Source organism: Mobula hypostoma, chromosome 21 (assembly GCF_963921235.1).
Source record: "Mobula hypostoma chromosome 21, sMobHyp1.1, whole genome shotgun sequence".
Classification (NCBI taxonomy): domain Eukaryota; kingdom Metazoa; phylum Chordata; class Chondrichthyes; order Myliobatiformes; family Myliobatidae; genus Mobula; species Mobula hypostoma.
The window spans coordinates 47,702,257-47,717,122 of record NC_086117.1 but is presented as its reverse complement, the minus strand read 5'-3'; the positions used below and the strand labels follow the sequence as shown (position 1 = coordinate 47,717,122).

The 14,866-nt window shown below is 41.6% G+C and overlaps 1 protein-coding gene across 11 annotated transcripts in view; it reads right to left on the bottom strand.

Annotated features, from left to right (window-relative positions):
- tncb (tenascin Cb) overlaps positions 1-14,866 on the bottom strand; it is a 156,285-nt gene that overhangs the window by 87,000 nt on the left and 54,419 nt on the right. For all 11 annotated transcript variants that reach the window (XM_063073938.1, XM_063073939.1, XM_063073942.1 and 8 more), the window contains exons 4-6: positions 13,822-14,085; positions 10,434-10,549; positions 6,718-6,871 (exon numbers count right to left, since the gene is read on the bottom strand). In XM_063073938.1, the coding sequence (XP_062930008.1) occupies positions 6,718-6,871; positions 10,434-10,549; positions 13,822-14,085 (534 nt within the window). The remainder of the gene's footprint in view (positions 1-6,717; positions 6,872-10,433; positions 10,550-13,821; positions 14,086-14,866) is intronic.

Below are 14,866 nucleotides of genomic sequence, written 5' to 3'. Positions count from 1 at the left end.
CTTCCTATAGTAGCTGGGGTATATTCCATCTGTCTCCAGAGACTTTTATATCCTAAAGTTTATCAAAAGTTCTGGTCCATCCTCTTTCTTAGTGTTGATATGTTCCAGCATATCAGCCTGTTCTACGCTGACCTCGCATTTGTCAAAGTCCCTCTGACTGTCAAATACTGAAACAAAATATTCATTAAGGACCTCCCCAACCTCCTCCAGCTCCAGGCACGTTTCCTCTTCCATCCCTGATCGCCCCTGCCCTCGATCCAGTTATACACCTGTTCTTCACGTGTGTAGAACACCTTGGGGTTTTCCTTAATCCTACTGGGCAAGGCCTTCTCATGACCCCTTCAACTTTCCTCAGTCCCTTCTTAACCTCCTTCCTGGCAAACTTGTAACTCTCTAAAGCCTTGTCTGATCTTTGCTTTCTAAACCTGAAGTATGCATATTTCTGCTTGAATAAATATTCCACCTGTCTTGTCAAACATGGTCCTTCACCTTACCATCCTTTCCTTGCCTTAACGGGACTAGCCTTTCCAGAACTTCACGCAAATGCTCCCTAAACAACCTCCACAGTTCCATTGTACATATGCCTGAGAACATCCGTTCCCAATCTAAGCTCCCAATTTCCTGCTCAATGGCACTATCATTAGATTAGATTAGATTCAACTTTATTGTCATTGTACCGAGTACAGATACAAAGCCAATGAAGTGCATTTAGCATCTGACCAGAAATGCAAAGAATAGTGTTATTTACAAAATAACTGCGAATAAAAAAGTGCTACAGCACACAAATATAAAAGTACTGAGACAGTACAATACGGATGCAATACTGCTTAGCGCTGTGATGTGAGGTTCAACAGGGTCACAGCCTCAGGGAAGAAGCTCTTCCTGTGTCTGCTGGTGTGGGAGCGGAGGCTCCTGTAGCACCTACCGGATGGGAGGAGAGTAAAAAGGTCATGGTTAGGGTGAGATGCATCCTTGATAATACTTTTTGCCCTGCCCAGGTAGCGTTTATTGTAGATGTTCTCAATGGTGGACAATTGGGTGCCGAATATCCACTGGGCAGCTTTCACCACACACTGGAGTGCTTTGTGGTCCGATACGGGACAATTGCCATACCACACTGAGATACAGTTAGTGAGTATGCTCTCAGTGGTACAGTGGTAAAAGTCGGTCAGTATCCTGGGACAGAGGTGAGCTTTCTTCATGCTCCGCAGGAAATAAAGGCCCTGTTGCGCCTTTTTGATCAGGATGGAAGAGCTCAGGGACCAGGTGAGATCCTCGGAAATGTGGACATCAAGGAATTTGAAGCTTGATACACGCTCCACTACAGTTCTGTTAATGTGGATGGAGACGTGAGTGTGACTCCTGGCATGCCTGAAGTCCACAATGATCTCCTTGGTCTTCTGGGTGTTAAGGGCCAGGTTGTTGTCGGCACATCACGTGGTCAGGTGCTGGACCTCGTCCCTATAGGCCATCTCACCATCCCCTCTGATCAGACCAACCACCATGGTGTCGTCTGCGAACTTGATTATGGAGTTAGAACCATGTACAGGAACGCAGTCATAGGTGAAAAGGGAGTACAGAAGAGGGCTCAGCACACAGCCTTGAGGCACGCCAGTGTTCAGGGCGAGAGTGGAGGAGGAGTGGTTGTCGAACTTAACTGATTGGGGTCTGTTAGTCAGAAAGTCCAAGGTTCAATTGCAGAGGGATGAGCTGATACCCTGATCAGCTTGGAGGGGATCACAGTACTGAATGCTAATTTTTACTATTTTTAATATTTTTAGTATTTAAGATTTGTAATCCAGGGAGCGGGAAGCACAGAATCAAATATCGCTGTGATGATTGTACATTCTAGTATCAATTGTCTGGCGACAATAAAGTATAAAATATAAGTATAACTAAAGTCAATGAACAGCATTCTGATGTAAGAGTTGGGGCTGTCCAGGTGGGTCAGGGCAGAGTGAAGTGCCGTGGAGATGGCATCCTCTGTTGACCTGTTGGTGTGATAGGAAAATTGATAAGTAGTCCAGGGTAGTGGGCAGACAGGATTTCAGATGTAATAGAACCAGTCTCTCAAAGCACTTTGCAATGATGGGGGTGAGTGCATTAGCCCTCCCCCAATTAAATATTGTCCCATACTGTCACGGCTAAATGTTAGGGCTAAATGTCTCTGATGTTCATCAGTTCAAAAGACCTTTCAGTCCTAATAGTTGCTCCAATACTGTCTCTACTAATCCCGTTTCCTCCATATTTGTTCCTCCCTAATTTATAGGAGTCTTTCTGTCCCCTTCTCCAGAACAGCCCACCATCCATGACTTGTTTATTTCCCAGATCTCCTTGTCTTTTCAACACGAAAGCAGACTGAGCAGCACTAAAACAAGACATCTGTGTTAAACATGTCATGTGCACCTTCTACTACATTTCAAACTCCTGGCTCCGTTGATGTCAGTGAGCACTGTTTTGGACAAGGAGTTGAGCGTATATTGTAACAAGTTTAATTTACATCAATAATCTCAGCTCCCAATTAATCTCTCCAGTTGTGGCTCACTGACTTCGTCCTCATGAAACAAACAGCATCAATCTGAGAGTCACAAAAAGAAAAAAAAATTTACATGATTTAGTGTTTCGTAATGATATCCATTTTTAAAAAAGGGCCAGTGTTTATTTTTGCAAAGATTTGTTATTAGTATTTGTTGCTGAGTTCTGTTTCTCTATCCTAAATGTTACCATAAAATTGACACGAATATTTTAAACTTGACTCCACTTGATGGAATTAATAAGATTATTCAGTAAAACTGTGATTATACGGTACCCTGGGACCTTGTTGACGCCAAGTTGGTACATTTTCAGACGGCTGGATGCTATTCCCATTAATCTCCCAACACACTTAACTTCACTCTAACATGTAAATAAAAGTTAGACCCAAGTAAATAAATAGTGTGACCAGTTTCCTAGTGAACTTTTAGGGTTTAAAGGGAATGGGAGTAAAACCCAATGAAGTTTAGCTTGCCTTGATATTCTAGACCAAGTTCCTGGCACACTCCCAGTGACACTCCAACACTCCATCTCACACTCCGAAACTCCATCTCACACTCCGGACAAACACGTGAACCGAGTGCTGAACCATTGGAATTCCAAGCAGACCGATGCAGAATTATCAGGGTTTTATTGTATTTGTGACGCTATGCATACTATCGTAGATAGTCATGGCGAGAAAGGGAAGAGCTGGAAAATGATTGAAAATGTAGGGACGATGGGTGAACTGGGCTGTTTGTGAGACAGGGTGCGGTGGCAGAACCTTGGATTAATTATGGAAGGTAGAGTTGGCTGGAGTTAACAAAGCCAAGGATGAAGGTTTCTGTGCTCAGTAAGCTGAAAGAGGGAAAGGTTCATACAGTGCTCTAGAGAGAAGGAGAGGGTCTTCATAATGTGACACATCAGAATCAAAACTTGAACATAGGTTCAAAGGCACAAGAGAGACTTCAGTTACTGTGACACTGGAACAACACACACAAAATGTTGGAGAAACTCTTCCAGGTCAGGCAGCACCTATGGAGGGAAATGGACAGCTGACATTATGGTTTGAGACCCTTCACCTGGACTGGAAAGTAAGGGGGTGGAATTCAGAATAAACACTAGGGGAGGGGAGGAGCAAGAGTGAGCAGGTTGTAGGCAAGTCCAGGTGAGAGGTCTGGAAAGGAAGCGGTCAGACGGTCTAGGCATATGAAATGGGCTCATGTCAAAGTGTCACTGTACTTATGACTGAAGAGCAACGTGCTGGGAAGAAATAAGAGGAAGCTAAATGTGGAAATGTGGATCTTTGGAGACCACAGAGATAACTCTGTGAGAATAGGACATGTACTGTATCTACAGCATTAGAATCTGGTATGCTTTTGAAGTGGTTTTGCAGTCTGAAACCTTAATATTTTAAGTTGTTCCAATCCAAGTATTGAGTTGAAACACTAGGCTAGGCAGATACAATAGAGACCACTTGAACCTTCACCCATTATCACCAGTTTATTGATGGTCAATCACTCACTCTTTCCCAGTTAAACCTAATATTCTGCACCATTTCTACACAGCATAGGGAAGATGCATTTGGTGTGGTTTTGCCTGTGCTTGAGATTTACTGCTCTAAAAAGGATCGCATTTCAAAGATCCTGCGCATGCAGCCACGTTGAGAGAGTCCTAGTTCAGGCAAAATACAGAGTTCAGTTTTGGGACAGCCCAGAAGGGAATTAAATATCCATCCCTGGACATTTCCCAGATCCAATCTTGTCAGCTATGCCTGGTATTTAATTTCTGCAGCAAATATATTAAACATATTAGAAATTTACCTGAATCATCAGGATCCACTATTTCTGGAGTCAGGACTTTATGAGGTATGAAATTATAGATTTGCTCATCTGAAATGGCTCCAGGCTAATACACTGGCCGAACATAACTGCATTAATTGGAGTTTCATTTATGGCTAGATGCAAAACTAAATTTATTATCCTCAGCCAATTGCTTGCAAGATTTTCAATAATATTTCTGTCAGCAGTAGAGTTTTAAACCAGATAATGCTGATCATGTGTTTTCTTAAGATTGACTTATTATTTGTGAACATTGGGTCTCACAGATGTCTTCAATGTGTTAAGAAAAAGACTACGATACAAAGGTGTTCCCAGTTAAATTGTGCCAGAAACAGACTAGCTTTACAAAATGCGTGTATTTTGTTAACTGTCGCAGTATAGAACAACACCCAGATTAATTTACCAATGCAACACTCCCTGTTCTCAGAGCATTACCCCTGGTCTCTTAAGTTTGGCTTTCAACACCCCCCCCCCAAAAAACTCTGGCACATCAGGATGTTTTGGGGGTCATACCTTGGCACCTGACTTCTTCAGTGTGAATCCTCTGTGCTCATGGGTGAATCTGTATCATCACTGTGAGCACAGGAAAAGTTTCTAGATTAACACTTTGTTAAGGCCATCAGCCTCCTGTGACACATTCTCCAACCAACTGCACTTGGAATGGGGACCTGATTCTGTGCCATATAAACTGGTCCACAAGTTAAAGTGCTCATAGATTGATAGAGTAATGCAGCAGAGAAACAGGCCTTTTCACCCAACTCCATGCTGACAAGGTACCTTCCTGAGCTAGAGAATTTTCCTACAATTAGCCTAGATCCCTCTAAACCCTTCCTATCCATGTACCTGCCCAAATGTCTCAAATTGTACCTGGCTTTACCAGTTTCTCTGGTTAGTCATTCCAGGTACTCACTGCTTTCTCAGATCACCTGAAAATCTTTTTTCCTTTACCAATGTCCTCTAGTTGTAGACTCCTCTACCCTGGGTTTAAAATGAGAGGGGAAAGATTTGACAGACAGTTTTTTTACACAGCAGCTGGTGGACATTTGGAATGAGCTGCGAAAGAAAATGGTAGAGCCAGGTATAATGTTTAAAAGACATTTGGACAGGTACTTGGATAGGAAAGGTTCAGAAGGAAATGAGCCTAAGGCGGGCAAACGGGATTAGGGTAGGAAGGCATCTTGGATAGCATGGGCGAGTTGGGCTGCTTAACTCCATGAATCTATGAACATGACCTGATTTAATGCTTCCTCACCTACTAGGTTCTCTTTCCAAGATACTTAGTGGCGCTTGGAGCTAAGTTGCCTGCTTGGTTGCAGACTTTGACCATTCGTCTGAGCATTCTTTATTAGTCGATAGTGCAGTTGCTCCAGTTTGCACTTCCCCAGGGCTGACAGCCCAGCACTCATTGTAGTGGGTCGGAGCACAAGGAATCCTTCATTGACACTGCAATCAAAAATGCTATTCACAAAGTGGATACACTGAGCATACCTGAATACATTGAGTAACTTGAATTAGTGAAGGTAATGAAGAGGAGCGGGAACAGAGAAGAAATAGCCAACAAAGCCGTGATTTAAATTCACCGTGAAAGACAGCGGGAAGTGATGCTGATTGACATCTACAGAGTGATGAACTAGTTAGGGAGTTTCAGTGCAACGTTTCAGTGAAAGACAACGTTTAAGCTGTAGAGCAGCATGTGATCTTTGACCCTCAACTGAGGCAGACAATTCACTCTTTATCTCTTAGGATGTTAAGGATTATTGCACTAGAATTGTCAGAATCAAGATCTTTTATCAATATTTAGAAGAAGCTTTTTCTCAATCAATAATAAGTACCTTCTATTCACTGCACATGGTTGAAGGAAAACTGAAGTGCAGTTTAGATCTAAGAGTTCAGACATTTAACAGAGTGCTGAGATTAAAATATCCACACGAAAGCAAAAACTGAAGTCTCATAACATTTCTAAAAATTACAGAGCAAGCAGTTTTTAAACTATTTCTTTTACTCAGAGAAACACAATCCATGAATGAAAAGATAATTGTTTCAGGACTGGAGATTCTGCTCACCAGGAATTAAAGCTCAGGGCATCATTAAAAGATAATACTTTCAGAGATTTTCTGGAGAAATCTGCAATACAGCACACCGTACAGCACACATGGGCTTGTTTCCATGACAACAGGAAAGATGTGCTCTTAGGTTTCTAATGGTGCACTGTGATAAACTATGGGAAAGGTCTTTTGAACTATAATTCAGATTTATCCCACTTTAATCACCTCTGGGAATAGAAGGTATTTTATTCTTACACTGATCCAGACAGACAGCTGAACAGGTTTGAAGGTAATCAGGCGGAGGGTGAAGCTTTACTCACTTGTGGTCAATTTCCGTTTAGCTGCTGGCCCGCGGGTATTATTTTTCACTACATGAAGGCTGACTTCATACTCCTCCCCTGGAGCCAGGCCGGTCTGCACAAATGAGACTTCTGACCGCTCCAGACTGTTCAGAATCTCACCGTTATCTTCCTTCTGTAACCAAAAGAACATTTATTGAATCAGAAAAGTGCAAACAAAGTGTCAGAAGCAGTCGTTGAGAAACGCTTAGCTGAGCTATTTTATCGTAGCAGGGTTTGGCAACAGTGATCGTGGACTTCTATAAAGCAGGTGAGTTTGGTATTGCAGATGGAAAGGCAATAAGATGCCTGCAAGATGTTGATGGCAAAGTTATGTCTCTTTCAATATGGCTGACAGTTAATTAGATCCGAGAATATTATAGTGCAGAAGCAAAGCTGAGCATCCTGATTTACATCTTTTAAAGACCATTCATGTTTTAATATGATCTATGATAAAGGAGGCCATTCAGTCCATTGTCTATGCTGGCTCTCTCCCATACTTTCTGTCATTTCCTTTAACCTCTTCTCTATCTCTTTTTTTTTGGCGTGTGCCTGCATGCGTGCGAGTCTGTGATAATGCCTTTTTCATGGCTTTTTACAAGGTGAGGAGTGAGAGAGAGACTGTGTGACACACCACTCTTCACACAGACATTTTTGCAAAATTTTTCCCTTTTTATTTTACGAGGTCGAGTTGCGATCTCGACACTCAACCTGGCATGGATGGAAAGTGTACTCAGGAGTGGACTCGACTGGCTTCGAACCTGGGAACCTCTGCTCCCGGGTCCGGCACCGATGTCATTGTGCCACCAGCCATCCCTACCCCTTCTCTACCACAAGCCTGCCTACCTCCCCTCTGACTCCCTTCTGAGTCCCCTCTGACTCTCCCGCCACCCACTACACTCAAGGTGACAGCCTACCCACCTCCCCTCTGACTCTCCTGCTGCCACCTCCTACACTCAGGGTGACTCACAGCAGCCAGTTATCCTATCGGCATGTGTTTGGTATGTGGGGGGGGGGGTAACTAAATTATCCAGGGAAAACCAACGGCAGGGAAAACGTGCAAGATCCGTGCCGACTGCACCGGAGGTTAAGGCCGAACCTGGAGTTGTGCACCAGCTGCAACACTCCACAATCTATTTCTTTGTGTTGTCCTTGGGTTGGACCAAGGGAGTCGGTAGAGGGCTACAGACTCGGCCAGATCCACCCTGGGCACAACACTCCCCACCATCAAGGACAACTTCAAAAGGCAGTGTCTCAGGAAGGTGGCATGCATCATTAAGGACCCCCACCGTCTGGGGCAGGCCCAATTATCATTACTACGACTGGGGAGGAGGTACAGGAACTTGAAAACCCATAATCAATGATCAGTATCTTCCCCTCTGCCTTCAGGTTTCCCAACAGTCCATGAACCCTACCTCGCCATTCCTCGTTTGTACTATTAAATTATTTTTTCTGTAATTTATCGAAGTTTTTATGCCTTTGCACTATGCTGCTGCCACAAAACTAATATTATGACGTAAGTCATGTGATCATAAATCTGATTCTGATTCCAGCAATTTTTTTCCTCTGCAGGTGTTTATCCTTCAAAAGGCTGCTATTGAACATTTTCATTTTTTTTACAATAATAATCTTTATTCCTTATAAAAAACACAAAGGAAGAAACAGTGCAAAACTTTCTACATCTGTGGTCATTATTTTCAGTAACGTTTAGTTGCTTTTTAAACCACCTCACCATTGCCACCCACGTGTCACATGGACCATCCCCTGGGGCGACGCACCATTTCAATGCTTGAGGGATCTGCCCCCGTCTCACTCAGCACCCCCACCGCCACATGCAGCAGCTGAAGGACCTTGCTCTGCGGTCCTTCCAAACAGAACCTCTGCGTTTGCTGCTCCAGGCTTCAGTGCTTCCCCCAGCAGGTACTGGGGTGGGCCAGATGACAGCATTCCCTGTACTGGAAACCAGCAAGTGTCAGGCATCTCCCACGAACTTGATGCCCTTCCAGCAGGACTTGGCGTGCATCTCTGGGAACAGCCTGTCGACCAGGAAGTCCTCCGTCCGTCTGCCTATTTAGGTAGCGCCCAACCATTTGTTATGCTCACTCCAGCTTTACATGTCATCTCCAGTCGACATGCTAACCACTTTGCACTGGTGCCTCCAGGCATGACGTTTCAACTGGTTTCTCTTATTGCATCTGAATATCACATTCTATTTTCAGGCAAATTATTGAGTTAGCTGAGGCTCATTGGATTGGTGCCATTCATCTGTTGCAGTATGTAACACTAGGAAATGAGAGTTTTGGTCATGTCTTTTTTTGGTACAAGTATTTCGCACCTGCCCGTGTTCCATTTGACTAAGTATATATGATAGGGTCTGGCGGGAGTTTTGTGAAAGAAAATGATATCGTGTTACTTGTTCTTAAGGGAGGGAACTAGCTGGGTGGCCGAGGATGGAAGATGTTTGCATTGACTCACTGCTTAGGGTACGTGCTGGAAAGTCTGACTGCCAGCGGGGACTTAGTAGGCTCAATGGGCTCCTGTTCAGTCGCAGGGAAAGTGAGACATCTTCTCTGCAGTGTCGGAGGCCAAGGGGCAGCATTGTAGAAGTACAGGAAGTTGTAAGAGGCATAGATAGGGGAGGCAGTGAGAATCTCTTACCCAGGTTGTAAATGTGAAATAGTAGAGGGTGTAGCTTTGAACTGAGGGGGAAAATTTGACGGATTTCCCCATCCCACTGCAGTCTCCAGTGCAGTCTGCATAGAACTTGCACGTTTTCCCTGCCATTGGCTTTCCCTGGATAATTTAATTGCCCCCCCCCCCACATACCAAACACATGCTGATAGGATAACTGGCTGCTGGGTGTAGCAGGTGGCGGCAGGAGAGTCAGAGGGGAGGTAGGTAGACTGTCACCTCGAGTGTAGTAGGTGGCGGGAGAGTCCGAGGGGAGGTAGGTGGGCTGTCACACGGAGTGTAGTGGGTGGTGGGGGAATCAGAAGGCAAGTTTTACTACACCTGGGTGGTCTGGAATGTGCTGCCAAAGGAAGTGGTGGAAGCAGAATATGGCAGCAACCTTTAAGGGGCAGTTAAAGAGACAAATAAACATAATGCAGGGATGCAGATGGATTAGTTGGATTGACAGCATGGTCAGCACAGACCTGGTGGGCTGGAAGGCCTGTTTCTGTTCTAAGAGAAAAGGCACCATTATATAAGGCTTTAGCAGACAGAGCTGTGTGCTGGTCTGTATCACTGACTTCATTAAAGAGTGGGGAGCAGTTCAGGAGTAAGAGCGGGATCTGCAAACATAACACTATATGTCAAAGCTATTAATGAATAACGTACCTCATGTCATTTGCTTTCGAAATCAATATTACAAAGAAACTAACTTTTTTGAGTTCCCTTCTTTACTGAGGAAGAAATATGTGATTTACAATCCCTGACAATTTATCCTCGGGCACCTACGCTAAATGTGGAGTAGACTGGGATTTCGTTATACTCCACTTCTGAAACTCTGATAATGCACAGCATAGTATGCATAATATTATGTATATTTAGTGCTTATGATAAGGACGACTTTTCTCATGTGGAATAAATAAAAGGTTTGGAATTCAAAAACATGGTTATCAGCGGGTGATAAGAACATGACTCAATTAAATAACTCGATATATTTTGTGAGCATGGTATTTTAACATTTGACTTACAGGGGCTTTGAAAATCATCTCCCAGCCATCAAACCCAATTTCTATAGGGTCCCACTCCACCTCGACAGAGGTCTCGCGAATGGACTTGAACTTCAATCCATCTGGTGTGGGTAGATCTGCAGGCAGGAAATATTTATAGAAATTTTACACAAAGCACTGTCCATTAAAAAAATTATATATTGAGAGAGTTAACGTCAAACAAATGTGAAGTCACCACACAAGTTGTAAAGAGACCTTCACTGCTGAGATCTCCTTGATGCATTCCGTGAAGTCAGTGATGTGGCTTCACCAGGAAAATTAATACAGATGATGACCAAATCGTTCATCAATAATTAAATTGATACAAACTGCAGCAGCATTTGCAAAATACTTTATGAAGTCCTTTAAATATAAACCTTGTTAAGGAATCCAGTTAGAGAAAATTACAGCTAATATTAAACCACAGATATAAATACATGAAGAAACAAATACAGAAAGTATCGGAAGCACCAGGTAGCCCAGACAACATTGCAGAGAGAGAATTACAGTCAATGATTTCCTCTCCATGGATGCGGTTTGACCTGCTGAGCACTTCCTGGCATTTTTCTGGTTTTGCTTTGATTTGCAGTGATAGATTTTTTTGCATCAAGTATTTGAAGAAATATGAGAACTGCATTATTTAAACAACTGGAGCTTAGAAATCATTCCTCACTTGAAATATTTACTGCAAATTGTTGACTCGTTGCAATTGTGTTTGACTTGGATTACTCAGTAATTATGCCAATTATTTTCAAAAGTAATGTTTCTATATTACAGCTTGGATTACTTTTACTGCCTGAAATTACAGAAGAGTTTGTTTAGAAAAGAATTCAAGGCAAAGCATTTCATGTGGTTTATAAACAGTCTATAGTAGGGGAGATCAGTAAAAAAAAATCAACCAAGGGTTAGGGTTAGGGTTAGGGTTAGGGTTTTCATTAGTCACGATGCACCTTTGGTAAAGTTGTTGATCAGATTTCTTATTGTAAAACTCAGATATACTTAAACTAATTTAATAACAAAGATAGTTATTATTTTGTGCAGTGTCCTTTGTGGCATGTCAGAGTTTTTGAGTGAGTGATGGAACGGAACTAGTTAGAGAATACAAGAGAGGGTATAATGAGTTTTACATCAGAGAGATTTCTACTAACCTATTACCTGTGAGATTGGTATCTTAGACCATCCATGTAGCTTCGACAGAGTTGAACTCATTCTCATTTAATAGCACATTAAGTAAGAACACACATTGAAAATTAAGAAGATTCTGCTGGTTCTACTGTAATATATAAGTGAAAAGCAAGAAAACAATGTAGGCTCCAAGGAGTGGGTTAATCACGAAGTAAGCTTCCCACTTTTCTCACAAGTGCCAACTTTCTGTAAAATCACTCCTACACGCAGGCATATTTTGAGACGTACTTTCCCCCTGAATTTTCACAGAAACTAATTTCCATATCCTTGGATGCAAAACCTGACATGAACCAATGCAATCAGTTGAGCTTTAAGAAAAAATGTTTTAAAAAGAGTTCTACTGTAATTAATCCTTCAAACATCTGAAAATAATTTGATCAGGACAGAAAAAATATTGATATACAACAAACTGTAATCTTCTCCATTTATGGTGGCATCCTTCATCATTAGAAATCTGATCTTAAGTAAATTAAATTCTCTTTTTAAAAATGTTTAACTAATTTCTAGTTAATCTGATGTATACTATCCATTTCTTTGCAAACTAAAAGCAACTTTACATTTAGAATATATTTTTGTGTCCGCACACTCAAAGGAACCAGCTCAGTTTTTGACATCTTATAAGGTTACCAAAGGGAAAGGTTGGAAGAAATTCTGAATGGTGATAATTCACACTAGGATCAAGAGCAATGAGAGATCAGGTCCTGTGTAAATGTATGATATAAAACAGGGTTTCCGAGTGTTTCCAGAATTTTCTGTTTTTATTTTAGATTTCTGTCATCTGCAGGTTTTGTTTTTGATTTTCATCTGCATCTACTGTGACATTTTCATCGTTAGATCATGGAAACTCAGGTTGTGTTGAAAAACAGATTATGCTCAGAATTCCACAATGGTTTACATTAAACTGCAAACCAAAACAAAACGGCATTCTTGAGTAGAAACTCGAGGATAATTTGTATGAACCTGAGTCCTAGGATTTTTTTTTTACGTTATTCTCCCTCTTTTCCACTTGATAACTTGTGCCCATTTTTAGGTCATACTTTTTAATATTCAGATACAAGTCTTCAGCATTGCCAAATGATGACAAATATAAATCAAAATCTTTACAAAAATAATCTGTCAGTGTAATAAATAACCCAATAATTTGGCAGTAAAAGGCTATTCTGGGTTGTTTTCAGATTCTCAGCAAACATCAGTTTATGAAGCTGTCCTGCCTGTCACCTCTCTGATCAAAAGTGTCATTAGAGCATAATTTTTCTGATCACCATATTATGTTATTTACGTAAGGGCACAACATGGCTGAAATGGTTTGCACTTAACTCTTTCGTAACAAATCTTCTATATTTGTGATCAAATTGAATCAATCTGCACACTTCAAGTCTAATACATTGTTTTCCTTTGTATTTTGTCAGTGGTATACTATCTGTTAATATTAATTGACAACTTTAAATGGCTTAAAGTCTATTTATTAAACAATATGTTAAGTTATTGTATTAAATAAAATAAACTCAACTGGAAGTGTTAAAGCCTAGATGTAAGTGTCAGGAATGAGTAACATTTAATACACTAAAAATAATTACAGAAATGCCAATCATCTCCTTGCTGAAATTGAATTTTTATAATGTTCATCAGAAGTAAGCTAATGTTTTCTTAAAGTTGTAGAGTCAAGAATTGAATGCATACCTAACTGCTTGCATTGTAACATTGCCAATAATAGCTTTTAGTATTAGTTTTTCCAATTAGTAGCACAAGGCTACTTGAAGCAATAAGGAGCAGTAACGTTTTCCTGTCTATACTTAAATTGCCCATAATTTTGCAGTCAAAGCAGTTTGTCAGCTAAACTTGGATTAACTTTTAAAACTATTATTATGGGTAAAGATAACAATCTGGTCCTAATTTTTGCATATCTTCAATTTCAACCCGTGCTCTCTCTGCACTCCACTGCTGTCAGGAAGTTGTAATATTTCAACTGGAAAAATATTGTTTTCTGATCTGTAGCTCCCAGTCAGAGCAATTACTTTGAATAGACATCTGTCCAAGGATATAAATTTATTTCTCTCAATGACCAACTTGATACGTTCATTGTTATCATGTTAAATGAGGCTTATAGGACTTTTCCTTTGTACCAACGCTGTTAACAAGTCACAGAACTTGAAAATTCATAGCCCAGATAACTGGTGACACTCACGTGTTGCGACCCTGGCACTGACGGGAATGCTTCTCTCATTATTAAGGATAGCATAAACGCTGATTAGGTATTCAATCCCCGGCTCTAATTCCCGGATGGTAGATGACATCTGGTCACCAGGCACTCGGAGTTCCAGCTTCAGACCCCCTGGAGAGGTGGGGACATAGGTGATGAGGTACTCGTTGACTCTAACCTCATTCTGCCACTCCACATCCACTGTCTGGGGAGTCACCTCAGTTACCTGCAGGTCTTTGGGTGGCGAAACTGTAGGAAGAAAGAAAATACATGGTAATGTTATTGATGCAACAAGTTCGGATATGAAAATCTGACATAATTTTCTAAACTTAGAGGTTCACACAAAAGACCAGCACGTTATCTAATGTTGTTGTTGAACAGGGTGAGTAAGACATGATAGAAATGATGATTATACATTAGGCAGAGTAAGGAGAAAACCATGAATTATGGAATGATCTGTGCAACCTATTTCAGTAATATCAACAGCCAAGCACGCATCCTTGAGGTGCGTCAGTGTTGATTGTCAGTGAGAAGGAGGTGTTATTTCCCATCCGCGTAGATTGTGGTCTCTCGGTGAATCCATTTGCAGATGAAGGTACAGAGGCCCAGGTTTTGGCAGCTTTTTGATTAGCTCTGAGGGGTTGATTGTGTTGAATGCTGAGCTATAGTCAATAAACAGCAGCCTGATGTAAGTATTCCTATTGTCCAGGTGATTCGGGTCAAGTGGGAGAGCCAGTGAGATTGAATGCACTGTAGACTTATAATGATGATAAGCACATTGCAGCTGGCCTAGGTCCTTGCTGAGACAGGAGTTAATTCTGGCCATGATCAGCCTCCCAAAGCACTTCATCACAGTATATGTGGGTGCAACTGAGCAATAGTCATTGCTCAGTTTCGGTTTTGCTTTGTAGGAGGTGATGGCCTGCAAACCCTGCCAGATCTGACGTGCATCCGATTCTAGCCTCTATCTCTAGCCTCAATCAGAATTTTTTTTTCCACTTTAGGCTAGATTATGCTCAGTCAAGGATTG